The sequence below is a fragment of the Homarus americanus genome, unplaced genomic scaffold (assembly GCF_018991925.1).
Source record: "Homarus americanus isolate GMGI-L3 unplaced genomic scaffold, GMGI_Hamer_2.0 scaffold16886, whole genome shotgun sequence".
NCBI lineage: Eukaryota > Metazoa > Arthropoda > Malacostraca > Decapoda > Nephropidae > Homarus > Homarus americanus.
In genome coordinates this window covers 7,501-27,500 of record NW_024714591.1, presented here as the reverse complement: position 1 = coordinate 27,500, position 20,000 = coordinate 7,501, and the positions used below count along the sequence as shown (strand labels likewise).

General features: G+C 42.2%; 2 protein-coding genes across 2 annotated transcripts in view; one reads left to right on the top strand and one right to left on the bottom strand.

Moving 5' to 3' along the window:
- LOC121879131 (sialoadhesin-like) overlaps positions 1-12,992 on the bottom strand; it is a 46,796-nt gene extending 33,804 nt beyond the window's left edge. The window contains exons 1-3 of the mRNA XM_042385723.1: positions 12,795-12,992; positions 2,949-3,099; positions 1,145-1,275 (exon numbers count right to left, since the gene is read on the bottom strand). Coding sequence (XP_042241657.1) covers positions 1,145-1,275; positions 2,949-3,099; positions 12,795-12,992 — 480 coding nt within the window. The remainder of the gene's footprint in view (positions 1-1,144; positions 1,276-2,948; positions 3,100-12,794) is intronic.
- A 55-nt stretch (positions 12,993-13,047) lies between these two features.
- On the top strand, positions 13,048-16,910 carry LOC121879126 (cell wall integrity and stress response component 3-like; the record flags this gene model as incomplete). Its single annotated transcript, XM_042385709.1, has 3 exons — positions 13,048-13,132; positions 14,145-14,288; positions 16,849-16,910. Coding segments are annotated over 3 exons (291 nt in total), but the record flags the coding sequence as incomplete, so codon positions are not given.
- Positions 16,911-20,000: the final 3,090 nt, after the last annotated feature.

The window sequence follows — 20,000 nt, the reverse complement described above, 5'->3', positions numbered from 1 at the left end:
ACATCTCTCCCAGGTGGTGGTGGAGAGAGGGATATACATACACACACACACACACACACACACACACAGAAAGGATAAAGTAAGAGAGAGAGATTATTACCCTGTAGTACTCCCAGTAAATCTTCCTCTTTCGGCCTCTCCCTCCTCTCCACCACTCACACTCCCTCCCTCGCACCTCCCTCCCCCTCTTACTTTACCTAATAACATCCAACCTCTCCATCTAAACTACTTCGCTCAGCCAAATGTTTCGCCAAAGTTAGTCGCCAGTAAAAAAAAATCCGGTTAAAATTTTGGCGAAGAAAAGAGAAACGTTAATTATTGGCAAAAGTAAAGTTGTGAATATTTTTTTTGTCTTCATTCATCTTTCTTCTTCTGTCTTCTTTCTTCTTTCTTAACGCTGAAATGTACGATTTTTTCATTCTTTTCCTTCATTGTAGAATTGAATTGTTGTCTGGTTTTGTGGATTTTGTTTTTTTTTCACTATTAATGAGTATTTTTATAGGAAGGGGCTGAGTTTGGTAGGATCTTTTTAGGCTGAAACTATTTTGTTTAATTAAGGGGGACTGATTTGTTTGAATGGGGCCTGATTTTTGTATGTATGTATGTATGTATGTATGTATGTATGTATGTATGTATGTATGTATGTATGTATGTAATGACTCCAGGTGATGTCGGTCTTATAATTAATGGCTTCAGGTAACTCTAATATACAGTAAAGTTTATAAATATAAACTAATCTTTAATACCAGTTGACGGTAGAGGTGTTAACGTGTAGTGTAATACCAATATAATGATACCGAGTCATTGTATGTTTAGGTATGATGTCCCGTTGATACCAGATGACATTATACGCTGCTGAGGTACCTTATAATACCTGTATAGTTCTCGATACCAATATAGAGACACCAGGTGAGAACAGCGGGGCGTGGCAGATGGACATGTACCTGTATTGTTAATTAACAGGTGACAGCAGACGCGATGATTGGTAGAAAAGTCCCCCTACGTGTTAGAGAGAGAGAGAGAGAGAGAGAGAGAACGACACACACACACACACTCACACACACACACACACACACACACACACACACACACACACCAAAATGAATACTAGGTTAGGTTAAGTTAGGTTTAAAACACCACTTACCTCGTGATACCAGGTGATAGAGGAGGCCTCAGGGTTGGCGGACACGATACAGTCAAAATAAACATCGTCTCCTTCTTTCAGTAGTGAGGGCTTGAGCGTCCGACCCAGAGTAGCGTTCACCGTCGGGGGATCTGAGAGAGAGACGGGGGAGAAATGATGAGTCTTCAGCTCTCTCTCTCTCTCTCTCTCTCTCTCTCTCTCTCTCTCTGTGTTTGTTTATATATTTCCTTACTTATATATCTATCTGTTTGGGCGTCTGTCTATCTGTTTATCTATATAACTCTCTCTGTCTATCTCTATATTGAATTGAACAGCTGTAAGTCATAATGAGATGGAATATGTATGTTTTATGTATGTATGTATGTATGTATGTATGTATGTATGTATGTATGTATGTGTGTATGCATGTATGTATGTTTGGTATGTTATGTTATGTATGTATGTATGTTTGGTATGTTATGTTATATATGTATGTATGTATGTATGTATGGTATGTTATGTATGTATAAATTAAACAACAGAATTCCATATCTTTCACAACGTCACAACAACTAGTCATAATATCACACACACACACACACACACACACACACACACACACACACACACACACACACACACACACACACACACACACACACACACACACACTAGGGGGGACTAGCCAGTTCCACAGGTAATTCTACATCACAGGTAATCCAATACGACAGAGGATCAAGGCCACGGTTAATCAAATCTATTTCAGGAACTCAAACCCTAACTTATGGATATTGGTGTTCATCGGCTGGTGGGAGGGAGGAGGAGGGGGAGGAGGGGGGAGGAGGTAGGAGGAGGTGGGGAGGAGGTGGAGGAGGTGGGGGAGGAGGTGGGGAGGGAGGGGAGAGGTGTGGCATTAATCCTCCCTCCTCCTCCGCCTCTACTTCTTCCTCCCTCCCCTGCCTCTGATTAGTCTCTATTTTGCTAGGATTGTGGTTATTTAACTGGGATTAAATGGGTGTGTGTGTGTGTGTGTGTGCTTGTGTGTGGGGGCGTGTGTGTGTGTGTGTGTGTGTGTGTGTGTGTGTGTGTGTGTGTGTAGGATTGGGTCTATCATTAGCTTTGAGGGTAATCTATTAAGGCCAGATTAGTTATGAAACAGATTGGGTGTAATATAGTTTATTGTTTAGTGAAGGAATGGTGGAGGGAAGGATGGAGGATGTGAAGGTAGGAGCAAGGGAAGAGGAAGGAGAGACGGCAGGAAGGAGAGGGGGAAACGAGAAGACAATGAAGAAGGAAAGGAGGGAGAAGGAAGGAAGGGGAAGGAAGGAAGGAAGGAAGGAAGGAAGGCAAAGAGGGGAGGGGAGGAAGAGGATAGGAAGGAGGGAATGAAGGTGTGGGAGGAGGAAGGAAAAGTAGGGGAGGAAAGAAAGGGAGGGTAAGGAGGGTGGAGGAAAAGGGGGGGAAGGTAAGGAGGGCGGAGGAAGAGGGGAAAAAAGGGAGGGTGGAGGGAGGAGGAAAAGGGGGGGAAAATGGGAGGGTGTTTGGGAGGGAGGAAAAGGGGGGGAAAGGGAGGGTGTGAGGGAGGGAGGAAGGGAGCTCTTGTTTATCGGATGGTGTATATTGGACAAGATCTGAGAGTCAGCGGGGGAGGGGGGGGGGAGTTTCTGAGAGTCGGTGAGAGTGAATGATGGTCTATGAGAGTATGTGAGAGTCTTTGAAAGTGCATTAAGAGCATCTGAGAGTGACTGAGAATATCTGAGAGTCGGTGAGAGTGAATAAGAGTTAATCAACACGTGTGAGAGTGGATAGAAAACGAGTTACTCACAGTGAACGACAAGAGTGGTGGTATTGGTAAGCGGGGACTTGGGTCTGGTAGGGTTCTTGGCCTGACACACTACAGCTGCCTGGTCATGTTCCCTCGTCACGTTGATCACCAGGGTGGAGGTGGTGGTGGTGCCCATGCCGTACTCAGGGCTCTGTCACGGGGATAAGAATAACGTAAGAATAATGTAAGGAAATATAAAGAATGGATTAATATATACAGACACAAAGACATAGGTGTTTATTTATAGTTAAAGAATCGTTAGGTAACATATATAGTTTGCCCTCAGTATAAATAACGAAGGTAAACATACACTTTTTTATAATATTCTAGGACAGGTACATTGCCTACCTGTGTTACCTGAGGGGTTAAGGGGTAAGGGGGGGTAATAAGGGGATTCTTTTGTGTGTTGGCTAATGGGAGGAGAGTTGTCTTTTAATGGGGTCCTTTGGGTCTGGTGCTTATGGGTTAATGGGGAGGGAAGACGAATTGATTATTAATGACTAAAGGGTTACATACATGTGTGTGGGGACGGGGCAGAGTCAATGGGAGTTTGTATGTGTGTATGAGAAACACACACACACACACACACACACACACACACACACACACACACACACACACACACACTAAACGACACATACACACACACCACACACACACAATACACAAATACACTAAACATATTATCTTACACATAAATTTATCCGTGAAGAAATTTGAGGGCTTCCTGTGACCACTAGACCCTTGACAGGAAAAACAAACCCCTATTGAGAGAGAGAGGAGAGAGAGAGAGAGAGAGACAGAGGTGCTGGAGCAGAGCAGGCAGGCAAAACCCTCCACACCCCCACCATCACCTCTTCATCCTTCCTCTTCTCCTCCCTACCCCCCCCCTTCATCTCTATCCACACCTCTCTAATGTAACTTCCATCAAGGTTAAAAAAAAATAGTCAAGTAGTTTGGGTCGAGTGTCCTCTCTACGGTTAAGACGAACAACAATCAAGGGCAATTCAAAGCTCCTCAGAGTCTCATTATCGAGCCATTATTTTCTCGACAGGTGAGTTCAGGATTTAAAAGGCCATCTTAAGGGAGGGAGGGAAGGAAGGAAGGAAGGGAGGGATTAAGGGCGCTTGTTATTGTTTGGTTTTGTCTTTTCTTACTCTTTTTCAGGATTGAAGTTGGATGTGTGTGTGTGTGTGTGTGTGTGTGTGTGTGTGTGTGTGTGTGTGTGTGTGTGTGTGTGTGTGTGTGTACAGTAAATGGATGAAATTTTGTTTTTGTGGTATTTTATCTGTCTGATATTAAACATACATACATACATACATACATACATACATACATACATACATACATACATACATACATACATACATACATACATACATACATACATACATACATACATACATACATACATACATAATCTCTCTCTTTCTTTCACACACACACACACACACACACGCACACACACCGAGCAAACATTACAAACGCACAAATACCTAAACGTTTCCACCTTCCACTTCCCCAACACAACTGAAATTTCATGTTTAACACGCAGGTAAATTCCTTTATCAGATGGAGTTAATTAGTGAGCGCCGGCCAGGTAATACACACAGGTAATCTAGAGATCTTCTGAGTCTTATGATTCCTTCACTACTATTTCTGGGAGTCTTATTAGTGAGGAGGGGTGGATAGAAAGAGTCTTATTAGGGGGTCTTGAAAGAGTGGGGTGTGATGGATCCCTCTTATTTTAATTGGGAGTCTTATAGGTATATAAGCTCAGGTGAGAAGCATATTCTACTGAGTCTTATGTTGAGGCTGTTGCTGCTGTCGGGAGTCTTATTGAAGGAAGAGGTGGGGGAAAGACTCTCCTGAAGAAGTCTTATACGGGGAGCGTTAACTTTAAGAGTCTTATTTGGGAAGTTTTATAGCCAGTTAACCTCCCCGAGTATAAAACGAATGACTTTGCAGTATAAGACTCCCAAAATATAAGATGAGCCTTATAAGAGTCCTCCAGTATAAAACTCCCCCAATATAAGACCCCCACCTATAAGACTCATAAGACTCCCCCAGTATAAGTCTCCCAGGTATAAGCCTCAAAAGACTCCCCAGTATAAAACTCCCCCAATAAAACACTCAAAAGACTCTCCCAGTATAAGACTCCCCTGTATAAGACTCCACCTTTATAAGACCCCCAACAACACCACGCTAAGGGGAATCAAAATACTTTATGTTATACCGTGTTTACCTGTGCTAGTCTCCCCCTTCCAGGACTGCTCTAATACCTGAGTAAATTAACTTTGCTAAATAACGTGATTTACCTGCACGTTAAATATGTATTTCTACTCCAACTATTTACTCTGCTTTTACCGTTATATTCAATAGCGATGATTAAAAGGAGTTGATTAATGGTGGATGTATTAAGACCCAGAGAGAATTACTCGTTCTGGTTTTTTTTTCCTAATGTTTTTAAATAAATTTGTTTTTTGTTTTTTTCAATCAGTTTAAAGAAATTTATCCATTTTTTTCAATGTTTAGTTTTTCCAAGAGGTCCATAAGTGATGTTTGTTTTAGAATATTTCTTAACTGGTATTGATACTGCGTTAATATACAGGAATTTCTTTCATTAAAAATACATTAATATTCAATGTTAACTAGATACGGTCACTTAGTCCCAGTTAATGGACAAAGTTAAGGTACGGTATTAAGACCTGTAACTATTTGTTGTTACCTTAACTAGATGCGTTAACTTAGCACCAGTTTAGGGGCAAAGTTAGGTCGGGTAAATTTTGTCTCTTAACTGTTACATTATATTAACTTGACATCATTAACTTGACATCATTTATTGGAGAAGTCCGAGATAATGAGATATGAAATAAAGTAAAGAGAATTAGAGAGACAAAGAGAGAGAAAGCAAGAGAATGAGGGAAACATAAACTGATGAGAGAGAGGGAGAGAGAGAGACAGACAGAGAGAGAGAGAGAGACAAAAGGACACAGATAGAGATAGAGAGATCTAGAGAGAGTGTAGGTAAGAGAAAGAAAGAGAGAGAGAGAGAGAGAGAGAGAGAGAGAGAGAGACAGTGAGAGTGAGAGAGAGAGAGAGCACCCCACACCAGAATTTTGATGTGTTGGACGTGAGGCGTAACCGTATGACTTACTGGCTCCACGCGATACCAACTTGACTCCCTTTGCTGCATTACCTCTAAAATGTCCTGTCTAAAATGTCCTGTCTAAAATGTCCTGTCCAAAATGTCCTGTCTAAAATGTCCTGTCTAAAATGTCCTGTCTAAAATGTCCTGTCAAAAATGTCCTGTCTAAAAAGTCCTGTCTAAAATATCCTCTGTCTAAAATGTCCTCTGTCTAAAATGTCCTCTGTCTAAAATGTCCTCGGTCTAAATATCCTCCGTCTAAAATGTTTTCATTCTAAAATGTCTATCGTCTAAAATGTTGTCCTTCACCCAAAATACATTACCCTTAATATATCCTACTCCGTCTAAAATGGCCTTTGACCAAAATGACCTCCCAAAATGTCCTCCCACGCCCCAATATATCTCCAGGTTAAGATAGTCTCCCCCCAGCCAAAAGGTTTACTTGCCAAAATGTCGTCCGCTCAAAATATTCTCCGGGCAAAAGTTGGTTCATATTTAAGAAAGAAAGAAAGAAAGAAATCGGAATATTTGAAGAATTGTGATGTGTTGGTTGACAGAGAAAGAAAACGGAGAGTTGTCCTAGAATATTTTAGGGGGAACTTTAGCAGATCCAAGTAGTTATCTGTGTGTGTGTGTGTGTGTGTGTGTGTGTTCAGCCATCTCTATCCATTCAATATAATTAATCCCTTCACATCACTTTAATAAATCAAGCTCTATCCCATCCCCCCCTCCCCCCTCCAGCCAAAACCATCCACTCGACACGCGAAGAAGCCACTAGTGTAGTTATCCCTTCAGGTATATTGAAAGCTGCAGTCTACTCATAACCATCAACCTCATAGTAATTCATAATCTGAGATAATTACACTCGAGAGGGGATTATCTGGCTGTGTTATGACTCACCACGATATTACTACAATCCATCCTACTCTAGGTACATGAAGTAGCTTTTAGCTTGCATGTTTGCTCCCAGTATCTTACAAATTTTTACTCAGAGGTGAATTTTAGTTCCTGGTGTGTGTGTGTGTGTGTGTGTGTGTGTGTGTGTGTGTGTGTGTGTGTGTGTGTGTGTGTGTGTGTGTGTGTGTGTGTGTGTGTGTGTGTGTGTGTGTGTGTGTGTGTGTGTGTGTGTAAGACCTACAGGGGTTGGCGGTGTGGTACAGGGGAGAGGACTGAGGTTATGGTTCGTTATATTGGACAAGGATAAAGTCTTATTGGAATCAAGTGGATGGTTCAAAAAGATTAATTTTCCAATAGGTCACGGAGCACACGTTTATAGAGAGAGACAGTCAGACAGACAGACAGACAGACAGACAGACAGACAGACAGACAGACAGACAGAGAGAGACGAAACAATATTTAAAAAGAGAACGATAGAGGAAAAAATACCAATAAATTTCCCTCTTCATTCCTCAACTACCATGTTCGTACCCTTCTTCTGTCTCCTCTCTTCCCTTCTCTTCCCCCGGAGGAGAAGAAGAAGAAGAACAAGAAGAAGAACAAGAAGAAGAAGACGATGTTACTCCCTCGTCACGCAGGTCTTAAACCCAGTAATCTGCTTGGTGGTGGTCGACGTCCTTCATCCCCCTCCTCTCCCCCCCTCTCCCCCCACCTCCCCACCCCCTCACCCACCCCCCACCCCCCCCTGCTCCTGCTCCGAGTAATGGTAAAGTTGGTCCGTGGTGACTGTCCTTCTCAGAGCCACTCGGACCACTTCCACGCATAACTTCCCGACGGCCTAAACCTTCGGTCCTTCTAATGCAATATATCCAACCACCACCCGCTCGGCATCACGGGTTGTAACATACGAACATACGATGACCATGGTGGGAAGGGGGTGGGGGGAATGGGGGGTTTAGAGGGGGTAGGGGAGATGGAGGGTAGAAGGGGGAGGGGGATAGAGCAGGAAAGGAGGGGGGAGATGGTGAATGGGGAAGGGGTAGAGGGGGGGAGGTGAGGGGCTTAAAATATCATTAACGCTAATAATAACAACACCTAACAATGGGTGGTTAAAGGTGATTAGCCATGAATTATATCCCCATTAACACTCTTTATAACAACACAATAATAACGACCCCTCGAGGTTAAGGGTTGTGGTATAGAAATCCACAACTCGTTCACCATAACTCAACCTGGTGGTGGTATTTGGTTGTGGATGGCGTTTCCCGGTTGAAAAATACCAACAAACAGTGATTTTCCTGGTTGAAGAGGGACTATAACCTTATTAACTAAAGGTTATAGATCTGAGAGAAGGTTATAGTGACTTCCATGCTGTAATGTAACCCATAAACAGTGATTATACCAAGAGCATGACCAGGAACTTAGCTGTGATCTCTCCAGTTGAGGGTCACACACTGCCTCCCCCGGCCCTGGCTGTAAGATACGGGCAATAGTGACCTTTATGGTGAACTTAATGTAATCTATTAACGCTGATTATGACCGTAATACCAATATAGGGCCGCTTGTACCCGTAGGTAGCCGGGCTAAGTATGCTCACCCTCCGGTTTTAACGAGATTTACTATGTGTGATACAATGGCCTCGCTCTAATAGGACAATAAACCCAGTCTCTCTTTCTCTCTTAGTCTCTCCTTCTATCTCTCTTTCTATCTCTCTATCTCTCTCTTTGTCCCTCACCCTCCCTCCTCCTACCTCCCTATTGCTGTGAGAGATGAAACATATGGCTGTACTGAACTGCCATTATGAGAGCAATTAGCTGCAATTGCATTGTGTAAACGCTTGGCATGAGTTAGAGCCCTCAGCCTGGGGAAGATTGGTCCAGGGAAGATATATAGTATAGTAAAGGTGTGTTTCTTGTGTGTGTGTGTGTGTGTGTGTGTGTGTGTGTGTGTGTGTGTGTGTGTGTGTGTGTGTGTGTGTGTGCAGGTAGGGAGACTTTTGACACACACTTCTTACACCTAAGTTAAGGGCACCACCAGTATTGTTCATATAACTAATTTAATCTTGCGTTAAATACTCCTCTATCCACAGTAGGTTAATGAGGCCACTAATACCGTGTATATAACTAGTGTAAGGACTTGTTAAATACATATCTAATCATACAGTAATTATAAGGACATAAATTATCATCCCGGTACACCTGAATGAAACACCTGATTATTAATTTGAAATATGATGATGATGATGATGATGATGATGATGATGATGATGTTGACGATAGTGACTAAAGATGAATCAAAGAAATCATAATAATAATAATAATAATAATAATAATAATAAGATTAAATAAGAACCATAAGACAAACAGAGAGAGAGAGAGAGAGAGAGAGAGAGAGAGAGAGAGAGAGAGAGAGAGAGAGAGAGAGAGAGAGAGAGAGAGAGTTACCACAATTCCTGAAGCTGGAGAAAATAGCTTCCCATTTTACCAGATGAAGGAGAAGTCGAGCAGAAATGACAGAGCGAAAGAGAGTTGTGTAGCAGACAGACTGATAGATAGATAGATAGATAGATTTTTGTTTCTTCATTTTTCATCGATTCTCTACCATTTCCTCATTTATTACTCCTTGCTATTTCTTCTTTATTTTCTCTGTCTACTTTATGCTATTTTTTCTTATTAATCTACTTAAAAATTTTCATATTTTTTTTTAGGTTTTTCTTTCTCATAATTTCTATTTATTTTGTATTATTATTTGAGGTTTTCGTTATTTTTTATTTATTTATTATCTACCCTTTCTACTTTCTTTAATCTATTGTCTTCCATTTTATCTGTTTTACTACATTCTACAATTTGTTCACATTCTTCAAAACGAATTATAAGATTACGATAAAGGAGAGAGAGAGAGAGAGAGAGAGAGAATAAAACAAATAAGAATAAGAGAAACAGAAAGACAAACAAAAATAAAAGTAAATGGTAAAACAAGAGAAAAATAATTTAACCTAAAATATATGTTATCCAACTCTGTGAAATAATGGACAGACAGACTGACGCTCCCCACAACTTCTTACTGCCCCCCTCCTCCCCTCCTCCCCTCCTCCCTATACCCACACACCAACACCTCTTTCCCTGCCCCCCACCTAGTCTTCCTCCCTTTAAACTTCCCTTCCTTTACCCAATCTTCCTCCTCCTCCTCCTCCTCCCTCTCCCATTCCACATTTCCTCCCTATTCTTCTTTATCACCTCTCCGCTTTCCTCACCTCCCTAACCTCTCCCTCCCCTAACCATCCCCCTCTCCCTCCTCCTCCCTCCTCTCTCCTCCTTCAATCTTCCCCCTCTTAACCTCCCCTCTCCTCCTCCCCACCCGAACATTCCCTCCCCTCGCCATATCTCTCGCAAGGCACCAAACTTCCTCAGAACCAAGAAAAGTCTCTTTCATGTACGAGGAATTAGTCCCGAGACACGGTCAATTCTCCAGCGTATCCAAGGCCCGGTGTCCGTTCCTTGAATCTTTACTGTGGAGGTGAATTGAGCTCGGAATGGAAACTGTTGCCTCTTAGGTGGGTTTCTACTTTTTTTTTTTTAGTTAGGAATTCTTTACCGACGTATTTTATCATTGTTTATATATATCTATAACGAGTATACTTTTATTTATTATAGGTATTTGTGTAATATTTAAACATGGAAGGAAACTGAGTTCTATGTACAGGTTGTTGTGTCCAAAGGGATTTTTTTTAATTGATTTATAATAAAACAAAATTATTTCTTTTTATTCCATCGCATATTTTACTCTGAAAGGAGACTGTGCCCAGCATGGTAAATCCTTTTTAGGAGAATAATGCTTTGTGCGTAACTTTCTTTACCAATTTAGACTATTTTATGATATTTTTATTTATTTTAGAATTTTTTATCCACTATTTTATGATTTTTTATTTATTTTAGAATTTGTTATCCATTATTTTATTATTTTTTATCGACTGATTTATTGTGTTCATATTTATATATAGTAGTAGAATTTATACCAATTCATCTGACGTATTTTTTTTATGCAAAATTGAAATGTATTTTTATTAGTTTTCTGAAATTTTAAATATCTTCATGTATACTATTTTCTTAAGATAATATATGTATATAATTTCATATTTAATCAACTTATTTTTATTCAATATGTATTTTTTTACCTGTACGCACTATAAGTCAGCTCTATGTATGCTAAATTTGACTATCTCACATGGTCTCTCATTGGCCAGTACAGACCTGTCCACGCTGACGATCCTTTTGAGGAGTTGTTGATAAATGTTGTTATTGGTTATGAGTTGAAGTGGGATCCATAGGTTGTGAATATTGTTTTATATTTACCTTTCTTTCTTTCTTTCTTTCTTTCTTTCTTTCTTTCTCTACATTCTCTCTTATCTCTCTCCTCTTTATTTCTCGTTTTTCTCTCTCACCTTCTCTCTCTCTCTCTCTCTTTTTGCACTTATCAATATCACTTTTACTGCAACACAAGACCAAAGAAACACATACATACATACATTCATACATACATACATACATACATACATACATACATACATACATACATACATACATACAGACATACATACATACACAAAACTCTCCACCACCCACCACAAGAGCTAATTTGATAGCTCACGTTGTATCACTCCAAAGGCTGGGTGAAAACTTTCTAACTCTCTCTCTCCCTCGAGCGAACGACTCTGCTATTGGAACATATTGTTTTGTGAGTCAGTTACTGCCAGGGTAAATCTAGATTGATAGAAAAGTAATATGGCTTTCGGGAAAAAAAATGGTTAAATTCTTTTTGTTTCATATGGATAGTGTGTGTGTGTGTGTGTGTGTGTGTGTGTGTGTGTGTGTGTGTGTTTTTGTGAGTACCGAAGCAGCACACCGAGACCACTTACTAATTAAACACCTTTACCCAATAACATGATATAGTGTAAGGATAGGCCGCCATAGTGTTCCCTGAGGATAAACCCTTTCACTCAGGCTAATAATAATGGCCTATAGACACACAGGCTACCCGGCCATAGTGCACTGTACATAGATGGTGCAACATAGACACACATAGATGATAATAGAGTAAGTTATCACTATGTACTGTACAGGTAAGCCCATTATGCATAGGTTAATTACCTTGTACACCTGGTCTATAGTTAACCATTAGAACCTATTATTACTGAGAAGACTTAATGGATTCTGGGTCCTAATTAACAATGGATCTTACGTTAAATTCTCACCTGTTTGTATTTAAGTGAGATAAAACTCCTACCTCTCACCTGTTTTTGTCTAAGTGAGGTAAGACTTCTACCTCTCACCTGTTTGTGATTAAGTGAGGTAAGACTCCTACCTCTCACCTGTTTGTGATTAAGTGAGGTAAGACTCCTACCTCTCACCTGTTTCTGTAAAGTCTCAATGTTAAAGTGAGGCTGCCTTTGCTACTTTCCTTATTGTTTCTCATAATATTTTCTCGTTTACTTTCTTTACTGTTGTCTCTGCTACTTTCTCTGCTACTACCCGTACTACTTCGCGTGCTAATTACTTTATTACGTCCTCTACTACTTCCCCTACTACTTCCTCTTCTACTTTCTTCACTACTTCCTCTACTACTTCCTCTACTACTTCCCCAACTACTTTCTTTACTACTTCCTCTACTATTTCCCCTTGTACTTTCATTACCACTTCCTCTACTACTTCCCCTACTACTTCCCCTACTACTTTATTTACTACTTCCTCTACTACTTCCCCTACTACTTTCCCTACTACTTCCTCTACTACTTCCCCTTCTACTTTCCTTTCTACTTCCTCTACTACTTCCTCTACTATTTCCCCTTCTACTTTCTTTGCTACTTCCTCTATTACTTCCTCTACTACTTCCTCTACTACTTCCTCTTCTACTTTCTTTACTACTTCCTCTACTACTTCCTCTACTACTTCTCCAACTACTTTCTTTACTACTTCCTCTACTATTTCCCCTTGTACTTTCATTACCACTTCCTCTACTACTTCCCCTACTACTTCCCCTACTACTTTCTTTACTAATTCCTCTACTACTTCCTCTACTACTTTCCCTTCTACTTTCTATACTACTTCCTCTACTACTTCCCCTACTACTTCCCCAACTACTTTCTTTACTACTTTCTTTACTACTTCCTCTACTACTTACCACTCTTCCTACTCTTTCTACCTCCCCACTACTTACTCTACTACTCTTCCTTCTACTCTCTACTACTTCCTCTTACTACTTCCTACTACTTCAACCACTTTCTTTTACACTTACTACTCTCACTACTTCCTCTCTACTCTTCATACTACTCTACCACTCCAACCACTCTCTTTACTACTTCCTCACTACTTACCTCTACCACTTTCTCCCTTCTACTTTCTTTACTACTCTCTACTACTTCTACCACTTTTACTACTCCTCTACTACTCCTCTTACTACTTTCCCTTCCTACTTCTATACCACTTCACTACTCTCCCACCACTTCCCCCAACCACTTTACCACTCCTCCACTACTTCACTCTCACTACTTCCCTTCCCACTCTCTTTACTACTTCCTCACTACTCAACCACTTTACTACTCTCTTACCACTTACCACTTCCCTTCTACTCTCTTTACTACTTCCTCTACTACTCCCTCTACCACTTTACCACTTCCTTTCACTACTTCCTCTACTACTTCCTTCCCCACTCTCTATAATTACTCTCTACTACTTCCCCTACTACTTCCAACTACTTCTTTACTACTCTACTACTACTTACTTTACTTTCCCTTCTCTACTTTCTTACTACTTCCTTCTACTACTCCCCCAACTACTTTTACTACTTCCTCTTACTACTTCTTCTACTACTTCCCATCTAATTTCTTTACTACTTACTTACTACTTTCTTTACTACTTCCTCTACTACTTCCCCTACTACTTCCCCTACTACTTTCTTTACTACTTCCTCTACTACTTCCCCTACTACTTCCCCAACTACTTTCTTTACTACTTCCTCTACTACTTCCTCTACTACTTTCCCATCTACTTTCTTTACTACTTCCTCTACTACTTCCCCTACTACTTCCCCAACTACTTTCTTTACTACTTCCTCTACTACTTACTCTACTACTTTCCCTTCTACTTTCTATACTACTTCCTCTGCTACTTCCTCTACTACTTCCCCAACTACTTTCTTTACTACTTCCTCTACTACTTCCTCTACTACTTTCCCATCTACTTTCTTTACTACTTCCTCTACTTCCTCTACTGCCGGCTGCTTCATCTCCTCTCCACCAGGTAATTCAAGGTGAAATCAATACCGGTGTTGAAACTCGACCCAAAGAGAGCGATATAATTAACGCGTCATGGTGTACCTGTCTGTCTGTCTCTCTGTCTGTGTGGGTGTATGTTTCTCGGTCTGTCTGTCTCTCTGTCTGTGTGGGTGTATGTTTCTCGGTCTTTGTGGATGTATGTCTGTCTGTCTATCGGTCTGGATGCCTGTTTGCTGGTCTGTCTGTCTGTCTGTCTGTCTGTCTGTCTGTCTGTCTGTCTGTCTCTCCTTCGGCTGAATCATACCTCTCTCTCTCTCTCTCTCTCTCTCTCTCTCTCTCTCTCATCATCTCTTCACCGTCTCTAGCCAGGGTGAAGGAGGGTGCCGGGAGAGACTATCTCTCCTTCAGCACCGTTAAGCGTGAAATCTGGCAAGGCTGGAGACAAGATTTCTGATGTCTCGCGCCAGACCCAGCTGGGGTATGTGTGAGGAGCAGGGGGGAGAAAGAGGAGAGGGAGAGAAGAAGGGGACAGAGAGAGAGAGGGGGACAGAGAGAGGGGGACAGAGAGAGAGAGAGGGGGACAGAGAGAGAGGGGGAAGAGACATGAGAGAGAGGGGGGGACAGAGAAGAGGGGGGGAAGAGACAGAGAGAGAGAGAGGGGGGAGACAGAGGGAGGGGGACAGAGAGAGAGGGGGACAAGGGGGACAGAGAGAGAGAGAGGGGGGGACAGAGAGGGGGACAGAGAAGAGAGGAGGGGGACAGAGAGAGAGAGGGGGGACAGAGAGGGGACAGAGAGAGAGAGAGGGGACAGAGAGAGAGAGGGGGGACAGAGAGAGAGGGGGGACAGAGGGGGGAAGAGACAGAGGGAGAGGGGGAGACAGAAGAGAGAGGGGGCAGAGGGGGGACAGAGAGAGGGGTTACAGAGAGAGAGGGGGGGGACAGTGAGAGGGGGAGTGCAAGAGGAAGAGAGGGGACAGAGAGGGGAGAGAGGGGGGACAGAGAGAGAGGGGGACAGAGAGAGAGAGGGAAGAGACAGAGGAGAGAGAGGGAGACAGAGAGGGGGGCAGAGAGGGGGACAGAGAGGGGACAGAGAGAGAGAGGGGGGACGAGGGGGGGACAGAGAGAGAGAGAGAGGGGGGGGACGAAGAGAGGGGGACAGAGAGGGGGGGACAGAGAAGAGAGAGGGGGACAGAAGAGAGGGGACAGAAGAGAGGGGAAGACAGAGGAGAGAGGGAGACAGAGAGGGGGGCAGAGAGAGAGGGGGACAGAGAGAGGGGGTTACAGAGAGAGAGAGGGGGACAGAGAGAGGGGTACAGAGAGAGAGGGGGGACAGAGAGAGAGAGAGGGAGGACAGAGAGGGGGAAGAGACAGAGAGTAGGGAAGAGACAGAGAGTGGGGGGACAGAGAAGAGGGGGACAGAGAGGACAAGAGAGGGGAAGAGACAGAGAGAGAGGGGGACAGAGAGAGGGGACAGAGAGAGAGAGGGGGGAGCAGAGAAGAGGAAGGGGAAGAGACAGAAGAGAGGGGGACAGAAGGGGGGGAAGAGACAGAGAGGGGGGAGACAGAGAGAGGGGGCAGAAGGAGAGGGGACAGAGAGGGGGTTACAGAGAAGAGAGGGGGGACAGAGAGGGGGTACAGAGAGAGGGGGGACAGAGAGGGGGGACAGAGAGAGAGGGGAGGGACAAAGAAGAGAAGAGAGGAGGACAGAAGAGAGAGGGAAAGAGACAGGGAGAGAGAGGAGACAAGAGAGAGAGGGTTACAGAGAGAGAGAGGGAGGACAAGCAGAAGACAGGGGAGAAGAGACAGAGAAGACAGAGACAGAGAGGAGAGAGAGAGAGAGAGAGAGACAGAGTATGTTGAGATGGTGGTGTCTTGCCTGCTTTTGACACGACGGAGTGAGATAGTGAGAGAGAGAGAAAAGAAAGGAAGAGAAACAGACAGACAGATAGAGAGACATAGTGATTGTTTACACTTACATAGATACAAATATACTAACCTAACCTAACCTAACCTAACCTAACCAAACCTACCCTAACCTAACCAAATCTAACCTAACCAAATCTGACTTTTTATTCAAGTTTTGGCCTGGGAGTTAGTTTTGTCTCATTTAATCAATTAACTAAAAAAATATATACCAACATAGCTTTTCATTTTTAACACAATTGCACAAAAGTTGCAACAGTTTCCCTCGATAGACAACAAGGAATTAAAATAACTACAATATTCTTGGTTGAAACTGTTGCAATATATTTTACTTCTGCTGTTGAAACTCTACAATATCTCTCTAATGAACTTTTGAAACCCTGTGGTAATCGTTCACGTCCACTGTAGAAACCGAGTAACTTCGCACTCGTTACTGTAGAAACCTTGTAACTTCTCTCTGCCTTCCCACCGACTGTAGAAACCAAAGCAACATATCTCTGTCTTCTCACTGTAGAAACCCAACGCTATCACCCCCCCTTACCTACTGTAGAAACCCACCTACATGTCCCTGTTTCCCCACTGTAGAAACCATGCAGTGTGACCAATTCATCCACCTTTGAAACCCGTGGAAAATTAAGCCATTAATATTCGCACACTTGCAGAAACTGACACACTAAGTCGACTCAACAATTGCATGAACTTCAAGTCCCAATTAGGGCGATAATCGGCAGCCAGTTTGTGACGATGTGTGGGGGAGTGAGTGTGTTGGGGAGGGAGTGTGTTGGGGTGAGGGAGTGTGTTGGGGAGGGAGTGTGTTGGGGAGGGAGTGTGTGGTGGAGTGAGTGTGTTGGGGGAGGGAGTATGTTGGGGAGAATGTGTTGGGAGGGAGTGTGTGTTGGGGGGAGTGAGTGTGTGTTGGGGAGGGGTGTGTTGGGGAGGGAGTGTGTTGGGAGTGAGTGTGTTGGGGAGGGAGTGTGTGTTGGGAGGGTGTGTTGGGGTGAGTGGTGTGTTGGGAGGTGTGTTGGGAGGAGTGTGTTGGGGGAGAGGTGTGTTGGGAGTGAGTGTGTTGGGGAGGGAGTGTGTTGGGGTGAGGGAGTGTGTTGGGGAGGGAGTGTGTTGGGGAGGGAGTGTGTTGGGGAGGGAGTGTGTTGGTCAAAGTTACACCTACACCTCGACCTCGCTACACCTACACCTCGACCTCGCTACACCTACACCTCGACCTCGCTACACCTACACCTCGACCTCGCTACACCTACACCCCAGCAAAGTCACACATACACCACTTAAAACTTTTATAAACGATCTGACGAATCTACTCGACAAACTTTTTTTTTTAAACTTTTAACTCAGTTTTATACTTTTTTGGCGGTGAATTTTCCCCCAAATTTCCGGTTGAGTATATTTTTTTTGGCACCGTAAATTAAAATCAAGTTATCCGAATGTTTAAATCCGGTATAATTATTAAATGAAATCCAGTAATGTACACTTCCTATAACTGACATGTGACTGTTGTATTTCGACAAACAAACAGACACAAACAGACACAAACATACACAAACAAATCAATGAGTACCCCTCTGTCAGGTCTCTTAATCCTCGGGGCACGCGCTTCGAGAGGCAACCAGAAACGGATATGGTATACTGCTGTTCTTAACTACATAATGGAAAAGGTTTCTCCCTCGTGTAACCCAAGCTAGACCTTCTCCTCCTCCTCCTCTTCCTCTTCCTCTTCCTCTTCCTCTTCCTCTTCCTCTTCCTCCTCCTCTTCTTCCTCCAACTCCTCCTCTTCCTCTTCCTCCTCCTCCTGCAGTGACACGATTGATCTTCACTTAACACACGCTGCGGTTTCCTCTCTCTCTCTCTCTCTCTCTCTCTCTCTCTCTCTCTCTCTCTCTCTCTCTCTCTCTCTCTCTCTCTCTCTCAGTTCTGCGGTATATATAAACACAACATCACCTCTTATACAGCTATATATAAAAACCTAATATATGACCTTTTCCAACCACTATATTCCTTCATAATATAACCACACTATCTTATACCAGTCTATATTATACCTATGATATAGTATAGAATATCAGTAGACTCTTCGCCTATCACTGTAATATATCGTTATATTCTGGTATGTAATATAGTATAGTCATTCTCTCTTGTGTTTATGTGGGGTTATATTTTGAGTATATTTTCTGGATAGTGTTTTGGTTCTCTTCTTCATTCTCTCTCTCTTGTTGTTGTTGTTGTTGTTGTTGTTGTTGTTGTTGTTGTTGTTGTTGTTGTTGTTGTTGTTGTTGTTGTTGTTGTTGTTGTTGTTGTTGTTGTTGTTGTTGTTCGTTGTTGTTGTTGTTTGTTGTTGTTGTTGTCGCTGTGGTTCGTTGTTGTTCGTTGTTGTGCGTTGTTGTTGTTGTTCGTTGTTGTTGTTGTTCGTTGTTGTTCGTTGTTGTTGTTGTTCGTTGTTGTTGTTGTTCGTTGTTGTTCGATATTGTTGTTCGTTGTTGTTGTTGTTGGTTGTTGTTGTTGGTTGTTGTTGTTGGTTGTTGTTGGTTGTTGTTGGTTGTTATTGATGTTGTTGTTGTTGTTGTTGTTGTCGTTGTTGTTGCGTCGTGTCTTGTCGTTGTCTCTTGTCGTCCCCTTCGTTGTCGTTGTTGTTGTTGTTGTTGTTGTTGTTGTTATTGTTTGTTGTTGTTGTTGTTGTTGTTGTTGTCGTTGTCGTTGTTGTTGTCGTTGTCGTTGTTGTTGTCGTTGTTGTTGTTGTTGTTATTGTTGTTGTTGTTGTTGTTGTTTATTGTTGTTGGTTATTGTTATTGTTGTTGTTGTTGTTATTGTTGTTGTTGTTGTTGTTGTTGTTCTCTTTCATCTCTTCCCTATCTCCCTTTTTTGTCTCTTTATCTCTCTTTTTCTGTCCGCTGCCTTATCTTTTTTCTGTGTTCGTTTGTTCGTCTGCCTGTATTTCTCTGTCTGTTTCTCTCCTTTTTATTTCATCATCTGTCTGTCTGTCTGTCTGTCTCTTTCTCTCTGTCAGTCCTTAAAGCTTCTCGTAGTAATTCAATACCTGTATAATGAACTGTATGTGTGTGTGTCGCCGTAGAAAATTGACCTTCGAGTCAACCATAATGACTAAAACTATCACCTTTTACCTCTCACACTCTGGCATTAATTAAATTGCCCCCAGGTATACTTTAATCTCTATTTGATAATTTAAATAATAAAAATATAAATAGCCAAAAAAACTCCATCATAACTAACCTAATCTAACGTAGCTTAAAGCAACTTAACCTAACCTAACCTAACCTAACCTAACCTAACCTAACTTAACCAAACTTAACCTAACTTAACCTAACCTGTGATAGTAAACGAAATGGAAAAATAAACATATATGAACAAATTTCCATAAAGTGATATCAATTAAACGAAAATGTTCTCTCGGAATAATTAAAAAAACGTGTATTTTAAGGTTTCATCAGAAGAGTTCAATTAATAATACTGTAAAGAAAACAACTCATTCATCCGACACTGAATTGACACTCAGCCACAGTATTTTTGCATGACACGGGAGGAGGGGGAGGGGTGGGGGAGGCGACCGGAAATCAAGCATGGCAGATCAATATTGAGTCAGTGGCACTATTGACACTTGTGGCACCAGTGTCGGAAGTGTGAGTCTGAGGTCAATACTTGTTGGTTGAGGTTGTTTACTGTGCTAGGGAGGGAGGTCACGAGGTTAAAGGTCACCACAGAGGGTTCGTTTGACCTCACATTGAGTATATGCTTATCGCTATTCAGTTCTTATAAGGTTATAACTCTTCATCTATCTATCTATCTA